Source organism: Triturus cristatus, chromosome 2_1 (genome assembly GCF_964204655.1).
Source record: "Triturus cristatus chromosome 2_1, aTriCri1.1, whole genome shotgun sequence".
NCBI classification, from domain to species: Eukaryota; Metazoa; Chordata; class Amphibia; order Caudata; family Salamandridae; genus Triturus; species Triturus cristatus.
In genome coordinates, this window is record NC_140581.1 from 423219465 (window position 1) to 423238350 (window position 18886).

Below are 18886 nucleotides of genomic sequence, written 5' to 3' on the forward strand. Positions count from 1 at the left end.
CTGTCTCCACCCACAGTACAAGCAAACGGTGCTAATGCATTCAGCTTTTCCAGGTAAAGTTTGAGTAATGGCATACCTGATCCAGCCCATGTAAATACAAGAAGGAAATCTTCCATAAAGCAGGGTCATGCTTAGGAGCATCCATTTTGCTTACCCCATTCTTCCATGGGCTTTGCTGTAGCTAGGTTCAATTGCTATTGCTGCCTCACAGTCTTTTATTGCTTCACTGAACTTGCCAAGTTTGCTATAAGCAGCAGCCCTGAAAAATAACAATCAATATTCAAAATGCATTTTACTCTCCAGCATACATATTTATACTGTTCCGCAGCAGAATTGTATGATATCCCCAAAGGATCATCTCCTTCATGTTTCTTAATGGCAGGAACGGCAAAGCATGGTTTAGTGCAGTGACTGTTTTCTCTGAGGTTGCATGCTTGCACCTCTACCCTGATCCCTTCCTGCTGCCTCCCATGGGTCTTTTGATATCTGCTGCTGCCAATTAACACCCACATCTGTTTTTTTAATGAAAGTGGAAAAAGCTTGCAACAAATATAACACCATTTGATTAATAAGTAAAATAAAAGAAACATTAATTCATCATTATTTGTCAACATTTGAATAAAGTATATTATAAAATTATGAATTCATAGACATCTATTTCTCTAGAGAACCCCATATATGCTGAAAGTTTTTCTTGTTTTTCCTTTAGATTGAAATTAGAGATTTTAGAAGGATATTCTACTATCCTCCAGTACTTTTGTTTCTAACACTATTAATGCACTCATTGGGATAATTTGTTTATTGTCTTATATCAGACATCCTAAAATATACTTGTCCAATAATCTGCAAGATGTGGACATGTGACAAACATGTTTATCAAGTCTACAATTTCATTCTGACATCTGGCTCAATTACGAGTGTCTCTGCAGCCCCATTTAAGCAGTCTCTTTAGGGTACAGTAGAAGTGTTATACAGTCCTGTTTTGTTGTATTTTCAGATGTGCTGTCAAGAGGAGTTCATTACCAAATGCTAGTGACTGCAAGAATAAACCTTTAACTGCGACAATATCCATATTCAATCTGTCACTCCCATGTTTGACTTGTGTTTCTATATCATCATTGCTATGAGCTTTGAAAATATGATAGTTTGCAGCTGTGGTATTATAGCTACTGTGAAATATTGCTTTAAGTAATGGGTTTTCCTCTATACATATATTGTCTCTGTCTATTCTACAAAGTCCCTAATTTGCAAATATTTAAAAACATTTATAGCTTGAGTTTCCATCGACAGGTTCTGGTCAAGCCACATCCCCAGATTCTTTATGGATGGCTTTGGAACAGGAGGGGTGTCCAAGTCCTCTGGCCTGTTGCTTTTAGGTCAAGGCCCTGGGCAGTTGCCCATATTTCAGTATACAATCTCTCTGTTCCATCATCAGGGCCACACTGCAAAAGAGGAGCATGTATTTATTGATTGCTTGTTCCCCCGATACACCCAGCATCACTACTTTTGCATTCAGTACCAGTGTTGCCTCTAAGTTTGGAATATCTTGTTACAAACAGCCTCCCAGAATATGCAGATTTTTAGACAGTCCAGTAGTGTGTGAATGAGGGTGGAGGCATCTGTCAGACGTTTTGCCCATTGCAAATAATCTAGTTCTAGTACAGTATGTGAGGTGAAAGATCATTAACTGGATCAGCCTAAAACCAGCTCTAATCGCCACTTCGCCTGGTTAGTGGCACGCCTTTTCCCTCTCATCGTCTTTCATCCTACGCCAGACGTGTGCTGTAGATGGCAGAAATCCTATGGGGGTGAAGTGGGGCGCCCACTACTCATTTCAGTGGGCTTTCCTCAGGTATCTCCTCCCCCAGGCTTAGAGAGCTCGGAGGTGGTGCCTCATCAGGAGGTACCTTAAGTATTGTTCCCCAGCCAGCTCATATTGGGTCTGGAGTCCTTCAAAAGTCTGCATATCCTGACTCGCCTAGACATCTCCCAGTTTTAATATACCTATCATATCCCACTTCCTGTGGCCTTCAATTTGCTGCAGTGGGGCCAGCCTGGCTGCCTCATACAATGGTGGTACTTGGGTTAGTACTCCCTGCCATCCCATCCAGTTGGTAGCTTTCTTGCAAGAGTCTATGAAATTGCAGTAGGTGTTGGTAGCTTTTTTGGCCTCTTGTTCTCATTTTATATATCCCTGCTCTTCTGTCCACCCCTAGGAAGGGTTCTGTCTGATCAGCAAAGCACCATTCATTAAGCACCACCAGTTGCGTTGCCCAATAGTACAGGCGGAGCTTCAGCAATGTGATCCCCTCGGTCATCACTTTTCTTGTGATTGTCTCCAGTGCTATGCATGTTACGCCTCCGTCCCAGAGTAGAAGCCTGGTTTCGGAGTCCATCGACTTGTAGCATTGTTCAGGAATCTCAAACAGGGAATTTTGTAGTACATACAGGAATTTCGGAAAATAGATCATTTTATAAAGGGATGACCTGCCCATCAAGGACAGCGTAGATGGCTCCACTGGCTCACATCCCTTTTGTATTCCTCCAGCAGCCTACGGTAGACATCTACTCATTGCAGCTTGTACCATAAAAAAGTATACATTTGGTACAGTAATTGAAGGATGTTTAAAAGACTCTCCTCAGAACTTATGTTTTCTTTTACCAATTATGGGATGGGAATCAAGGACGAAAGATCATCTGCAGATAAAAATTCAATTTTTATAAAACCATTTATTCACTGAAATTAATTAAAAAATGATGATCTGACTATGGTGGTCATGATGAAAATGTTTCAGAATGTGTTACTGAAGCTTCATATTTCAAACTCACAGAGGATGAGTCCTGGAAATTAAGTTTGTGTACTAGCCACCTGTACACATACACGTTTTTACTAAATGCTATTTTTCTGTGAGATAGTTGCATGGGGTAAATGGGTCCCTACTGAGTGAAGGGACTGACTCTTAGGTAGACAGTGCTCCTACTGGCAAATAAATACATTCTGGGCTTTTCTATCTGTGAGTTCTTGCCTTCAGGATTAGATGTGGGTAGTTGATCCTGGGTTTTTGTCCTGTTGTTTTGCCTTTGGATTTTGGGCTGCTGCCTTGGGAGCCTGTTGGGCTGGCGACTTCCACCTTTAGAGGATTGGAGCCTGGGGCTGCTAAATGAAAGAGCAAGTGATCTACTGACTAGAGGACAACAGAACACATGGAACTGCATTTCAGAATCTAAGCTAGGTAAATGAAAGAACAACGTTATGGTGGGCGGGGGGTTGGGGGGTGTTTGGAGTTGTTAGCGTTTTGTTAAAGTTGTAAAGTTGCCAGTCAATATATTGCCAGCTATTAATAAAGAGATAGAAACTTCAAGTGTTACTGATTTCTCAAAAGAGAGAACATTCATTTCTTCCACATAATATATGTATGCAAATTACCCTAAATGTTCCATTGGAAACTTTCAATTGTTAAGAGGCTGAGGCAAATATATCTCATGAATACTTTGTAGGTAATTCATTCTATTTTTAAACAAATTATATACACATTTCATCCACCACAAATCCAACATTCCTTGAGGACGGATTAAAATATTCTGCACAAGAGGTTCCTGTATTCAGTGCTTGAAAGCGAACAGTTTACGTTTTTAAAGTAGTGAATGTGGGAAGGAATATGTCAGAACGAGGAATAGGGCTTAAGAAAAATGGCTAACTTCAGCAGTCGAACAGACACAAAACTGAAGAACAAATCTAAACAGGTCTGTTTTTATGTTTTAGATTATTGATTAAAAGGTGCACACTGGCCTACTGGAATATTGGCATGATTTAATCTGAATTGTATTCGAATGCCACTGTGTTATGTTTTAAAGGCACCTACTGTTTAACTGCAATACATACTCTTGCTTACAAAATGTTAACATGTGAGGGAATAATCAGTAGAAGTACAGCCAATGAATTTCTGGTTGTTTTACATTTTGAATACAACTATCTAGTCTTTAACTCATAAGGAAAATTCACATGATTTTGTATTGCCAATTGCTTACATTTGAGGAAATAAATGCATTTTCATTTTCTTTAATCTATTGTATTGCATTTATATAGCTTACTACCCCAAACGAGGCGTCGAAGCGCTTTTTCGGCTAGTAGCACGCTACTCCGGAACCCACATATGCGCTTGAGAGGAAACGATTGATGTGGGAGAGGGATGTGAGAGGAAGGTTTGCATTCCATTGCGCTAAATGGTGTAACTGTAAATGAGATATGTCATATTTCAGATGCATGCAGCCTGCATTGTGATAACAATGCCACTGTAAAAAATAATTGTCGTGTTTACGTTGGTGAAGCTGCTTATCCTTGGAGATTGGTTGTGCCTGTTTCCTTGGTTACTTGACTATGTGTGCCTCTGAAAACACTGAGGGAATTATGAACAGTGAAAATATATTTTAAATGAAATGTGCAATGTTCTTGTAAAATCAGGTTGAAGCAGAAGGAGGGATTCCCTAAAGAAACCGTGGCAATTTAAGGAGTGCGTGCAAGCATTCTAAGAAGGCTGAGAAAAGCTTTGGCAATACATATTTTACTTTTCCAAACCATTGCCTAGGGCAGCAGTTCCCCTCCCTTCATATGAAGCATTCCGAGCATAAACAGGAGCACCAAGTTCTGCTTTCATACTGTTTTCTCAGAAGTGTTTGAGATCCTGCTAAGAGGGCAGTTTAAAACAGCAGGGACCATCGGACACAAATTCCAGTGGGACAATTATCTAAGTGCAATGAAGGATCATTAAAGACTCAGCTATTTGCATTGAATGGCCCTTTCATAGCAGATCATTCGTCGAGTTTGTATAGCTGTTTAATAATGAAACACTTCACAAAAATAGCCCTCGATCCCTAATATTATGGAAACCACATTTGTGGCATGCAGAGAAGGTATGCCCAACTCCAAAACTAACCCCCAACTCACAAATGATTGTCTTTTCTGGATTCAGATGCTGGCCACCGTTTGATCAGCCCAAATGGCCATGGGTTTGTCATTTTACCTGTTACAGTAGCACACTGCATTATTGGGGTCCAGTTGCACTGCCTGGTTGTAACAGTCCACCGCTGCTCTGTAGTTCTCTTCTTTCATGTGATTGTTACCTACAAATGTAACATAAAGGCAAAAAGGTTTGATGTGGGTTAATTCTGAATATGTTCTTTAGTAAACCACAACTCAGATCCACCAGCACCTATGTCCCCAAATCAAAGAGCCTGATTCACAAAGGTAAATGTACACATTTGTGTAAGTTCACGCCTTTTCAGTATTCACAAAACTGCATTTTAAAGGTATCTGATGCATGTCCAATGTTTTTATGTACTGAGGCTCCACATGCGTAAACTTACTATTAATATGCAGCTTTGTGAATACTGAACAAGCGTAAACTTACACAGACGTCTAGGTTTACCTTTGTGAATCAGGCACCAAAAGTGGTAAAACATGAATTGCATTTATATTGGCTGAGGGTATATCACAAATCAACATTTCTGTTGCTTATACGAACTTACACAATCTTGCAGCAGTAACCCAGTCTCGTCCGAAATATCCAACCGAAAGGAAAGTGTACACGAATGAGTCAATGACAGAGGTGTGGCTGGATATGTAGGGTACACAGCAGCCTAACCCTTTGTCTCACACTAATATCCTATACATAATCTGGGGTTAGATTTGGAAATCTAAAACCCAGCTTTACAATACCCAAAAGTCATGGTTTACAGGGAGCTGCCAGACCTTCCAGATATGTCCTAGGCTGCCCAAGTAGCCAGACAGCATTTACAGAGATGCACCTGCAGGGTTCAAGGAGAGGATGCTGAGCTTGAGAGACCTTCGGTCTTGGAATAACGGGTTCCTCTGCAGCTGGGCCTGCTGAAGGTGAGGAGGGGTATCAGTGAACACTGCTATTCAGCCAAGGCCAGAACATGAACAATGCAGCCTTGGTTGAAGGAAACTCTGTGGTTGTTCATCCTGTGGTGCTGAGGTGCCGTGGGGCTACCTAAACATGCATGGAGGACTGGCACTGCGGTGTGGCAGATCCTTCCTGCATACAGTGGAACGCTCTATGGTTGACTGTGTGGAGAGGACCAGCCGATGTTCGAGATGTTGGGTTGATATGCTAATCTGTGATATGTGGGCAGTGCAGCGGGGCAAGTCTGGGGAACAGACTGCAGGGTTGACGGTAGGAACCAGAAGGGCAGAGAGAAAAATCCCAGGGGTACCAGGTGTAAACATTTGGGCTCAGGGCATCAGAGAAAGGCAGAACACAAGAAGGAGTCATTAAAAAGGTCTACAAGGTGTAGGTCGATGAAACTGAAAGCTCAACGAATCCATTATGAATACAACAGCAAGAGAACCAAAATAAATCGACTGAAGGGGGTATTAAAACACAGAGTGTGGTCAAAGTACTTGTTAGGACTTATTGCTGGGAGTAAGAATCACAGTAAGGCTTGAACCAACAGTGATCTGTCCAGAGTTATTGCTTTGCCATGAGAAATGGTTATGCAAAGGTGTGTAATACAAAAGGGGAGGGCAGCCTAAGAGAGGAGTGTGTGTTCATTCCACATTGGGAGGTTTAGGACCACTGTGCTTTTGGGAACTGGTTCTGAAATCATACCAGAAAATGCCTTCATTTTGTGGGGAGATGAGAGCATGCACCAGTTGCTGTGTTTTGCCACTGTCAGGACACACTACTGCGGAGACTACATGGGAATGAAGTAAAAGCATACAGCTGGCAGTAAGGAGGTGATGAAGAAAGGTGCAACTATAAAAAAGGGAAGGAGGGCAATGCTGAGGACAAATATGTGACACCGCCGATTAACTGCAAGATTCAGTCTGGAAACCATGCATATACTGCCTTTTTGGAATGGGCTTTTATACTGAGATGTATGTTAGAGTAAGGGCTCCCTCCACTGATTGGAAGAATAATTTTTTGTCTGGAGGCAGCGTTCACAGGGGGAACCTTAGTTTGTGGACACAGACATACGTTGCGGCCCCTTGAAATATTTAAAGGCAGAAGTATCTGTTGCAAATTTGAAGTATTCCGGTACAGAACTGGATAGTAATGGTGCCCAGGCTTCTCCAGAAAAACTGCTGACCTTTGGAAATCCATAGAGCAGGCTAAGGACATGAAGAATTTGGAAATGAGAAGCGTGTAGCAGTCATTGGGAACACTTTACCTTTGTACGTTAAGTGATATGATCAGAAAGCTCTTTTTGATAAAATAATAACTTCATCACATGAAAAGGACCACAGAGAGCGCCTGAATACCTGTTGATAGGGAGGGACTTGATGCAATGTCTGTTTGATTCCCAGATTCGGACATGGCGCCGAGATGACACTTCAACTGATGCAGCATAAGTAGGTTTTAGACTTTTCTGGGCACAGAGGATAAACAGTTCACAGAACAATGAACAACCAATGGCTGGCCAGCAGACACATTGAACTGTCTTTCTGAAACTCTTTCCTGTGCTAGTAGAAGTGTGCGGGTGGCATGGGAGTGTTGCACACAAGAGGGTGTTTGATCCAGGAGGACAATGACATTGGTGATTGTTGTTAATTTGCATATGAGCCTAACAATCTGCACTGGGATGAGACTCTTCATCATGTGTTGACTATTTCAAGAGGTTAGGTGTCAAGTAAGAAAATGACTTTTCCTTGGCAATGCAAATTAATTCAATATTATCTGCTTACTTTCACTGTTTATATCTCCTAACTAGAATGTTTTTCCTCCTTCAATATATCCCCTTGGTAAATACTTTTGAACTGGCAAAAATAGAGCATGGCAATGCCCGTGATGTAGTGCCCTCAGTATGCTACACAGAATAGAAAATATTATGCTGTTATTATACAGCCTGAAGAAATATTATCATGTCACAGCAGCTTGACAGAGGCTTCAGGGCTGCAGCCTATCAGCTTATCTGTTTTTTAAAGTCCTATGTACTACTCAAAGGAGAATCTCTCTTGAAGGCTCTTTCTCTATTGGGAAACGCAGAGCCTATTCTCCATCTCTCCTCGAAATTCGACCTTCTTATTGTGGGTTCCTATATTTAAATGCTGTCCTGTGGGCGGAAAAGGCTTTTCTGTACAGTATGAACTATCTTCAGCTGTAAATATGACAACTGTCCAACCTTCAGGTTTTCAGACAAGCAAGTAAAATATTGATTTTTCTTCTTATGCCTTCCTTGTTATTGACTTACCTGTCACATTCATCTTCCAAGTCTCAGCATCATGAAGCCTGTTGATGAACATGTGCTTCATAAATATACAGGGCATGATTTGAACAAGTTACTTACCTTCGGTAACGCTCTTTCTTGTGGATACTTTGTCTAACCGCAGACTCTTCACTTAAGAATACTTTAGACTGATTCTGCGAATTTTGTAGCAGTTATCCTGTGAGCCAGCAGGTAGTGTTGTGCGACTTTGAATTGGCTCCATACCACCCCGCAAGAGACAGAGCAGAGCCGCATATTAACACCACACCTCATTGCTGACATCAGTCTCTTATATTTCCCTTCCTGCAAACTCAGACGCAGAGCATGAACAATTGTTGGGTACAATGTGCATAGTACTAACTTGGGACCTTTAAGATGGTAAAAACAGACACCCCCACAGGGAGAGCAGTAAAGGATCCGCAGTTAGAGATTATCCACCAGAAGGAGCATTACAGAAGGTAACTTATTGTTCTGAATAAATACACCTAAATACAGATTTATCACCATAGAATAAATATCAACACAGCACCTTCCCAAGGTAGTGAGTATGAGGAGTAGGCTCATACCAAAATGTCTTGCAGAACCGAGTGAGCTTGGTGTTATTCCTACCTGACCTGGCTTACAAGACAGTAATACTTTGTGAGCAAATGCCCCAACGCCCATGTCACAGCTTGGCAGATATCAAGGACAGGTCCTCCTTGAGTCAACACATTTGTAACAGTCTTAGCCCTGGGAGGAATGGGATCTCAGACCTTCTGGGGGCTACTTCTAGGCCAATATGTAGAAGATCTTAATGCAGATGACTATCACCCTCAACAAGGTCCTCTTCTGCATAGCCTCCAAGCAACTTCAGAAAAAGCTGATTATCCACTTGATGATCGTTGGTACAATCAGTGTAAAAAGTTAAAACCCTTTTGAGATTCGAGCCAGTGGAGTCTCTCCTCCTCTATTGAACGTTGAGAGGTAACAAAGAATGCTGGCAGATTGATTGAGAGGTTGTTCATGGCAGTTTTCATCCAAACATTCATTCATGATGGCTGAACTAGTTTGGAGAGAAATAGAGGGAACTTCCATATAAGACATTGTGGGTTGTAATGGTGCAAGCCAATGCATGCCATTTGGTATGTGATGCCAAAGCTCCCCAAAGAGCATGACTATTTGGATTACCCTTGGGAGCCTTGGGAGATGGGGTTGCGCCGGAGGGTGATTATACAGATATTTAAACAAGCACATCATAGATCAGAGGTTATTCCTGCACTATAAATGCACTTGAAAGACCAGTTATTATGTACAGGATTTGATACAATGTGGAAGGAGCGAGAGGAATAGGGGGACATCCCCTTAGAATAGGCACAGTCACAGAGAGCTATAGTGGGATGCCTATCAGGCACATCAGGAGCTTGAGGAGGTGGAGATAGGGTTGCCTGGTGCTGGTGGGGGAGGTTTTGAAAAGAGCAATAAATAATTCAATGCATCTCGTAGAGTGGATAGAAGAGTAAAGATTTGGATTCCCAGCTATTCCAAAGGTAGGTAGGCCTGTAAGCACGCAGAGAGAAGGATAATTAGGAAACAGCAAGGTTAGAGTTTTAGTGTTTCTGTAGTAGTTTTCTTAGTATCGGAATGCTGTAAGGGTAATCACTGCCAATCCACAAACTGCTGATTATTCACTCTGAGAAGAGTAACACGGTTGAGGACACTGACGAGTCACGGATAAATAGCATTGGTAGGGATTGAGCGAGATAACAAAATTGGCCAGGTATTCTCCTGGAATGGCCCAACCTATTGCAGAGTCCAATATAGATGGTGCTAGGAAACAGGGTATAGTGAATTGTAAAAGGATGAAAGTGTCTAGGAAGATGGAAAGGGACTGAAGGAGTTGGGTATATCTTTGTTTGGTTATAAGGATTTTGTAAGACGCAGCCCAGAGTTGTTTAGGTAGGATGGTGATGAATCTATCATTCTTAGAAACATACATTAATATATCACAGCAATTCAAGAAGCAATAGATATTTTAATGAGAGGTGAAAGTGTCAACAGAGGGAGGAACAGAAAATTACAGCATTTGAAACGAGGTCTTTCTGCTACTGAAATGATTAATACAAAAAAGGAATTGGTTGTATGGGAAATTAAAGGAAAAAAGGCTGGGGAGATTGAGCCCTCTTGTTGACGGGCAAGGTGGCCAATGCAACAGGGCATGACCATAAGGTTGAAAACTAAAAGCTGGTAGTGAAATTGAGTAGTGGTTAAAATAGTGACTGTGGGGTTAGAGGGTTGACTTGGGTGGGGCAGAGAGCAAGTTTGGCTTGAAAGCTAGGGACAGCAGTTAAAGTGTTTGGGGGTGGTAATTGTATTTATGTATCAGACCAGTGTTTTAGAAACGTTTTGGAACCACGACCCAACTTTTAGAATGACAAACGTTCCAGATCCACCTAGCAGTAATGGACATTAGGCGGTCGATTTTTTAATGTAACTAAAGCATCATGTGGTAGCACACTGTCGTTTACAGATATCACATTTTCCATTGAAATGGCCACTAAATTTGCACAGACATACTGTTTTAACGATCAAACTACAAAGCACGCAAATGAAAATGTGTGAAATCAGGTTTTAGTAAATATTCATAATTTGTGCATTATCGATTAACCCCTTCGCCGCGGCAGGAATTCCGCCGCGGCGCTGGGGGAGGGGTTTGGGGGCAGGTGCGGTGGCGCTGTGCTTGTGACGGAACCACTCCGTCACGAGCCACGGTTGAGCTGTGCTCATGACGGAGTGGTTCCGTCACGTCTCTGCCCACTGCGCTAATCGCCCGCACAGGCGGGGAATTAGCGCCGCGTGGGCGGAGCGGCCGCCAACGGCCGCAGCATGACGGAACCACTCCGTCATGAGCACAGCGCAACCGTGGCTCATGACGGAGTGGTTCCGTCATGAGCGGGGAAGGGGTTAAAGTGCTTTGATTTGTTTTGATACTATTGAATCTGTTTCCATCACACTTACAAAAAATATACTTCATTTTTGCTTTCCTAATTGCTGAATGTGTACAATTAATTTAAAGATATTTACATTTTATTGTGTATTACAAACTTATAACCGACAGCTTTTCCATTCACACTCCCTGTATCACAGCAAGATTGTCACACAATTCAGTTTACTTTTCTATCTCTGACAGCAAAGTGAGAGGAGTTTGTAAATGCCAAACCATATGTTAAAAAAATGATCAGCAATTTGTTAGAAGACATAGTCTGACATTTACCCTCTGTCTTTGAAGCGCACCAACTGTGACAAGATAAATACAGAATTTAAAGGCATCGTTATTTATTGCTTGGACATTCGCGACCCACGGAAAATCAGCTTGCGACTCGACCACAGTTTGGGAAACACTATTAGACTGCTCAATGGGCATCTTAGTTTATCACAATGACTTAGTTTGTTTTTGAAAGCATAGTATGTTTCTCCAATCAAGGAAATATTTTACACAAAGCATGCATCTATGTTTTACACACCATTCAAACCAGGGAAGAATAGCTTGGGAGTGATGCAGGTTCCATCTGTGAAAGCCTATGGGAATTTCCTTAAAGTACACCCCACCCCATCCTAAATGTTTGTAAACTTCTTCAGGTTTAGTGCTGCCATCAAGTTTAAAGACCACCCTTTTGAAATGTGCAGATGAAATATACTAGCCTCTTCAATATCCCTGACTAGTCAAGCATAATACTGAGCAGAGCACTGGAAGGTATACTATGGAGAGGCAGCACTGGAGGAAAAGACTGTTGGTTTACAAGGTTTATTGCTGATCATGGTAGAACAAACACATTACAATACAACGGATCCAGGATTGGAAAGGATGCTGCTAATACATACCAGAGGGATCTAAGCAGTCCTTAATCCTACATCCACCACAGTTGTACGTAGAAAGACACAAACTGAAACACATGCACACTAAGAAACATTGACAATTTAGAGATACACCAAATCAACAAAACTAATCAGTGACTAATAAAAAATGAAATAGGTAATCAAGCAAAGCGGGTATACAACAGTTACAATAAAATATGAAGTTTTGTTCATTTCCAAAATCCACATGAATACAGTGTTGCGCTTTTCCCTAAATACAGTCACCAGATAGTGTTACCTTCATCCTTTAGCTGGATGGCTTTTTCTGGATCTTCATGCAAGGAAAGCTTGTTGTTCTGAAAAATAAATATTTATAAGCTGGGCACAAATTCTATCAAGTGTACAAAAAACAATTTGATATGTGGCCAGATTTTCTAAAGAATTCCAAACATACAAGCTGACTTGTTCCAACACAATTGTGCACAGCCCAAAATATAGTCAATTGTTCATGTATTTTTCCTTGTCTGAAAGAGGAAACGCTTTAAAAAACCACCATATTTTGATACAAAACTCAGTCATGCAGTTTAGGTGGCTAAAAAAACAAAAGAGTTGAGGTTTGCAAATGACAGATGACAAATAAGAGGTGAAAAATACAATAGAATACAGCTATTAAAACATTTTAAGGGATGATAATTAAGCGATAACATAGGAAAAGTTGGCAGCTGCATAACTATTGACCCTTAGTGAGACTTCAATTTAGAAAGGTTTGGATTTTAAACTGGTCTTGAAAATTGTATGGATGGAAAGGCCCTGATATCAACTGTGTATGCAGGTGACAGGCACGTAATGAGTGAATAACTGTAAACAGGATGCCAGGATAGGCAGAGATGGTCACTTAAGGTTAGTAGAGCACAAGGATACAGCAAAGTAATTAGAGAGTGTAGGTGAGGCAGAGTTGAAATGGGTGGTGGATTACCTCTATACCACCATGAGAAGCTATAGATGTGCACAAAATGCACATATACAAATTCACAATTCGCTGAACAAAGAGTTAGGATGAGATTTAGTACTTCTCTAGAGGAACAAGAGGATTACCCATTTTTTTTTTTTTTTTTTTAAATATATTTTTATTGCAGGAATCAGTAAATCGTTACATAATTAACCAGCATAATATAACAAGCAAGATCAATGAGACACACCCCTCCGTCCCCCCGCCGTAAGTTTCTTACACAGCCATTCAGCCCACAACCCTAGGGTCGGGCGGCGAAATTCAATGGGGGCTCAGAAGGATGTCGAGGCCGGTCCGGATGATCCACTGTCCTTCATCTGCTTTTCCAAACAAGCCTATAAACCCAGAAAGAAAAACCCCACCCTCAAAACGCTACGAACCAAAGAGAACCCACCCAACCCCGCCATCAGCGCACGGCAACAACCTCAACAGGATCTGCTAAAGGACCCATGGGGAAAGCAACAGAGCTGAAAAGTGCCATCGTCTATCGGGACTTGGGGCGAGCTGCTTCCTCACTTTCAGAGTCGCTGGGGGCGCAATAATCCCTAAGGGCCTGCACTAACGTCTCCCACTCCAGCGCTGCCTCCTGTGCCTTCTCATTACGCTGCCTCCAAGCTAGCTGGTATCTTAGCGTGCTCTCCCCCGTCGCCCACTTCAAAAGTTCGCTGCGCCACCGGCCTCCTGTCGGACCAGCTTGTGCCTTCCAGTTCCTGGTCACCTCTCGCTTAGCAAGGAGCAGCCCTAAATCAATGAACTTGCTAGATATTTTGTTCTTGGGGGTATGAGGGAACCAGTGCAGGAGTCCCACCGCCGCGTCAAACGATAAGGATCTCCCCGTCGTCTCCTCCAGGGTCTTCCCCACTTCTACCCAATAGGATGACAATCCCGGGCAGGCCCACAGCATGTGGAGAAGGTCCGCCTCCTGGGCCGGGCACCTGGGGCATTCCGCCGAATTCATAGCAAAATATCGCCTGATTTTCACCGGGGTCAGATATGCTCTATGGAGCACGTAGTAGTGGACCAATTGAAAGCGGGCGTGGCGTGTGCCCTTCCAGGCTCGCCGCACCAGCTGGGACCAAACAAGAGGATTACCCATTACCACCAAACTCCAATAAGATGCTCATGGTCCTTAGCCTAAGCAGATAATAATCTATTATTTGTTGGGAAACATTCCAGAAGGCTTTGTGACCAGACTGCCATTTCGCCTTACCCAGAGAGTCTCCTTGCCTACTTTGGCTTGATATCTAGCAGTACTAGGTAAAGAACAAAACCTTGACGTCTTCCTGGTTAACATGCAGTTGCTAAAAAATAACTCTAAATACTCCTTCACACTTCACACATAATGTCAGAAATATTTTTTATTAGTATCAAACATGCAAAGTTCTCTATGCAGACACAGAAGTGTCCTGGAAAATAAACTGATTAGATCACATGAAACCCCAATGTAACCTCCTGCATCACCTTTCTGTGATCCTCATTTAGCATTTGAAGTAAACTGAAAATCCTCTTTTTCTGGAGAAAACTCTAAATATGAAGTACAATAGCCAGACAGAATTTCCTCCTCTAAAGGGATATAATTGACTTGTTCATAATCTTGTGCATCTTCTGAAGTGTTGTATGAGATTATTTGAAACCCCCCGACTGACTTCTCAGCAGATGCTATATTATGTGAATTTGTAAAGTGCACTATCGCCCATAAAGGGTATCCTGGCACTGAGCAGGTGTGTGTTCTTAGCCCTTCCTATAGTGGGTTTGTTAATTGAAAAGCCAGGTCCTCAGCTTCTTGCAGAATTCAAGAAGAGAGGAGGAGGCCCTGATGTGCAGTGGGAGGCCATTCCACGCTGTAGGAGTGATGTAAGAGAACGCCAATCCTGATCTTGATCCGTTCATGTGTGGGTTGAGTGTGAGTAGGAGTCCTACGGAGCGGAAGTGTATGAGTGGTTGGTGGAAGGAGATGCGACTGTTCAAGTAGGTGAGACCTAAGTTGTGTAGTCCATTGAATGTGTGTGTGAGGAGCATGTAATGAGCCAGTGGAGCTCCTGGAAATGTGGTGTGATGTGAATTGTGTGTGGGAGTTTGAGGATGAGTCTGCCTGCCGAATTCTAGATGGTGTGTAATCTTATAGTGAGTTGCTTGGTGATCCTGGCGAGGTGGGTGTTCATGTAGTCCAACTTTCTGGTGACTAGGATGTGAGTGACAACTTTCTGGTATTGCCTGGGTGCCATTTAACGATTTTCCTCTGCATTTTCAGGGTGTTGAAGCAGGATGCAGTGACGGTGTTGACTTGTGCGATCATTTGTAGTTTGCTGTCACTGATTATTGCGAGGCTCATGACATGGGTGCTGGGTGCGGCTCCAAGTTCGGCCGGCCACCAGTTGAAGACCCACGGTGAGGTGCTTATTTATTTTCAGTTGTATAGAGCACGGGCCAGGCCCAATGGGTAGCAGAGCTCTTTACAGAGACCCAGTTTCATGACCAATAAATGTGTAAAAGAAACACAAATACATTGTGGGGATATATTTAACTCCATATTAAATAAGATGGTGCTTTATTTAACGCTTGAGCTAAGCACCCACTCTAATATGGAACATATTTCCTTTCAAGGTAGAGGCAAAGGTAGTCTTAATGACTTTATCCCACTCTGCCGGTCTTATAGACCAAAGACTATCAATTTTGCTACAATCACAAAAAAGGTTTGAAGCCGGGGGGTCCTAGGGAAAACTTTAAAGACCGCACAGGGTTTATTCCCCAACGTTCAGATCAAGAAACAGTACGAAACCCTAAGTTCAGTTATGCACTAGGCAGTTTAGACACCTATTATGATTTCATTATCTCAGCATCGAGATCGATGTGGCGCTATTGCCTGATTTTCATTTACACTTATTGAGAGTTTTATTTCCTCTGTTCAACAAAGGATTCCCTTCGTGGATATTCCCTCTTCTTTTGTTATATTTTTACAGTTTTCATAGGATCGTGTGTAGTTCACTGTAAGCTTGTGTGAGCACACGGTTCTGACCCCTTTTACTCTCTGTGCTGAGCAAAATATGCTCGTTGACTTTCTGTATCTTCATGGTGAAGTTAGTTGTTAGTCTCCCCCTCAGATTTAGTTGGTCTTTAACCTGCTTTGGAAGGAGTGTTCAGCAGAGTTGTTATGCTAAGCTCCTTTGCATTATGCAGTTTTTATGTTTGTCTTCATCAGCGTTTTTCACCGTACTTTTGTAGAGCGGTGTTCCTTCCCTGAGCGGTTGCCAGGCGGAGGTTGGTGACTCACCCAGTCTTGACGGGTGAGTTTTTTGCATTTACTTGAGCACATGTGTGTGGTTTAAGATTCTGGTTTTATGCATCATTATCTTTGCTGTAGGAATACCTAGTAATCTTCATATATTTTTTGTTTAGGTGAAGGTGTAACACACCAGTGACGGACACATGCCATGTGATTTCATGTGTCTTCTGTATCCTTTATGTGTGTGGTTTCCACACGTATGTTTCGGCAGTAGCTTGAATGGTCCTGAAGAAAGCCTAGCCTCCTGGTAGGCGTTGTGGCTGAAACATGTCGACCAATATTTGTTAGTAATTCACCACAGTCTATGACCTTTGGACTGGTGGCGTACACTATTTTAATCCTGGTCATGTACGGCTGTTAATGACTACCTTGTTTCTGTGTTTGCCGTCCATGAACTAGTTTTATTACACCCTTTTCACTTAAATGTTTTCTGATCAGCACTGCACTCCTCACTCACACTATTAGCTCATCATTTGTGGATTTAGTCTATCCTCCTTCAAAACATCCCTGAGCTCCTCCCTTTCAGAGAGGGGGTTGTAGCCCCCAGAGGAACTAGGTTTTTCCTCTGGGAGGAGAATCCCAAATGATGAAGCATGTCACCTTCTGGTGAGTGAGGGATTATGTCCTAAAAAGGGATTGCCCCAGGAAGTATCCTTCGGGCTTAGTCTGTGTCTACACTTCACAGTTCTTTTTGAATAGTTTTTTGTATTATTAGACCTCAGGGTTTCGTACTGTTTCTTTATCAATTTTGCTATCCTAAAAAATGGCCTGAGTGACCGCTATCACTTATGTTTGTTCTTTGATACAGGCAAAGTTAACCATCATCAGGTGATTGCCCCTAGTATTTCACTAACTTAATATCCAAATAAGGAGATATTATGTAGGTGGGCTATGATAGACTCTCACTATATTCTAGAGTAACGGTTAAAAAAAATGATTCTAGACTATTTAGTTGACAAGCTCAACCCCAAAATGATGCTAAATGCTTTTGAGGAATTTTGCCCGACAACCATTAACCTCTTCACCATTCAAAGTAGGAAGGGGGCTGTCAAGCCACAAAGGTGGTTTGAACTAAATTGCTCTACGGCACATAAAAACCTTATGCTTGCATTAAAACACGCTCCTTGAGACCAGGGGCTGGTGAGACCATGTAGATATAACTACAAGCAGATTATTGCCCAGAGGAAAAAACATCTTAGAGCAGAAACGTGGGACAAACTTCATGCAGCCAGTTTAAATAAGGATTCCAATTTGTTTTGGATTTTGTAAATGACCCCTTTCTCAAAGATTATCATAAATCACACATGGATGTCATTATCTCTCCAAAGGACTGAGTTGAGCTTTTCACAAAGGTCTACAGCTGTACTGATGAGATTGATAGTCAGTTTGATTGCGGTTTTTCCATAATGACAGGCGAGAGCATGGAGGTAGATCCCACATGTCTTGGGGAGGTGGTCCATGCTCTGTATTGCACACAGAGAAATAAAGCTGCTGGCCTGATGGTCTTCCAGCTGACTTCTTCCTAGATAACCCTGAACTGTGGGCTCCACTGCTGACACATATTTTGATGTGCGTAGCTACAGAGGGACCCCCCAAATCATGGTTAGAGTCATGCATAATACCCATTTTTTAAAAAGGTAATAGATCTGACCTCTGATGTAATTGTCCAATTTATTTAATTGACATTATTTGTAAACGTTTGGGCAGAATTCTACTTGAACATTTGGAAGAGTGGGTTAACGAAAAGGGGTGATTTTCTGTAATACAATATGGGTTTAGACAGAACCGAGGCACCGTGAAGCAGTGTCTCAATCTTCACTTGGTTATCACCAAGTATACCATTACCAACAGTGGTTCTATCCACCTTGGCTTTATGGATTTAACATCAGCATTTGACTGGGTGAACACAGGGAAGCTGTGGATCAAGTTATTGAATATGGGGATTGATTCCGCTTCGGTCCACTTTTTGCCATGCATGCGCAATGCAGTGATGGGCCGTGATAGGTATGGGAAGAAATGGGGAACTCAGTGACCCAATCAATCTGAGATGAGATGTAAGGTAAGGGTATGTTTTGGCCCCTTATATATTTATTCTGGCTTTACTTTAATGATCTGGAGGAGTTTCTTAATGTAGATCAGGCTGATGTACCAAAAGTTGGTGCTAGGAAAGAACCCGCTCTGTAGATGCGGATGATTGATTCCCAATTGCAAGAATGGGAACGAGTCTGCAAAAATTATTGAATAGGTTAAATAGTTTGAGTTAAGGACTAATACTACTAAATTCCATGCTATGGTCATTGGGAGCACATGTACTACCCTAAAGACACAATACATCAACGGTCAAAAACTCTCATACGTCCCCACCTTCTCATATTTAGGTGTTCCTTTCGACTATAAATGTTCATGTTCATATTCAACTAAGGTTAGGAAGCTAATGTTTGAACAATCCACTGAAGCCATTTTTATATGTGCAGGGAAGTTGGGCAATAAATCCCTAGATGCCATGATTACCAGCTACTCCACACGTTGTCTTTCTA

General features: G+C 42.1%; 1 protein-coding gene across 1 annotated transcript in view; it reads right to left on the minus strand.

The window, feature by feature from the left end:
* SGTB (small glutamine rich tetratricopeptide repeat co-chaperone beta) overlaps nucleotides 1-18886 on the minus strand; it is a 143329-nt gene that overhangs the window by 79481 nt on the left and 44962 nt on the right. The window contains exons 4-6 of the mRNA XM_085631826.1: nucleotides 12356-12413; nucleotides 5022-5121; nucleotides 155-259 (exon numbers count right to left, since the gene is read on the minus strand). Coding sequence (XP_085487952.1) covers nucleotides 155-259; nucleotides 5022-5121; nucleotides 12356-12413 — 263 coding nt within the window. The remainder of the gene's footprint in view (nucleotides 1-154; nucleotides 260-5021; nucleotides 5122-12355; nucleotides 12414-18886) is intronic.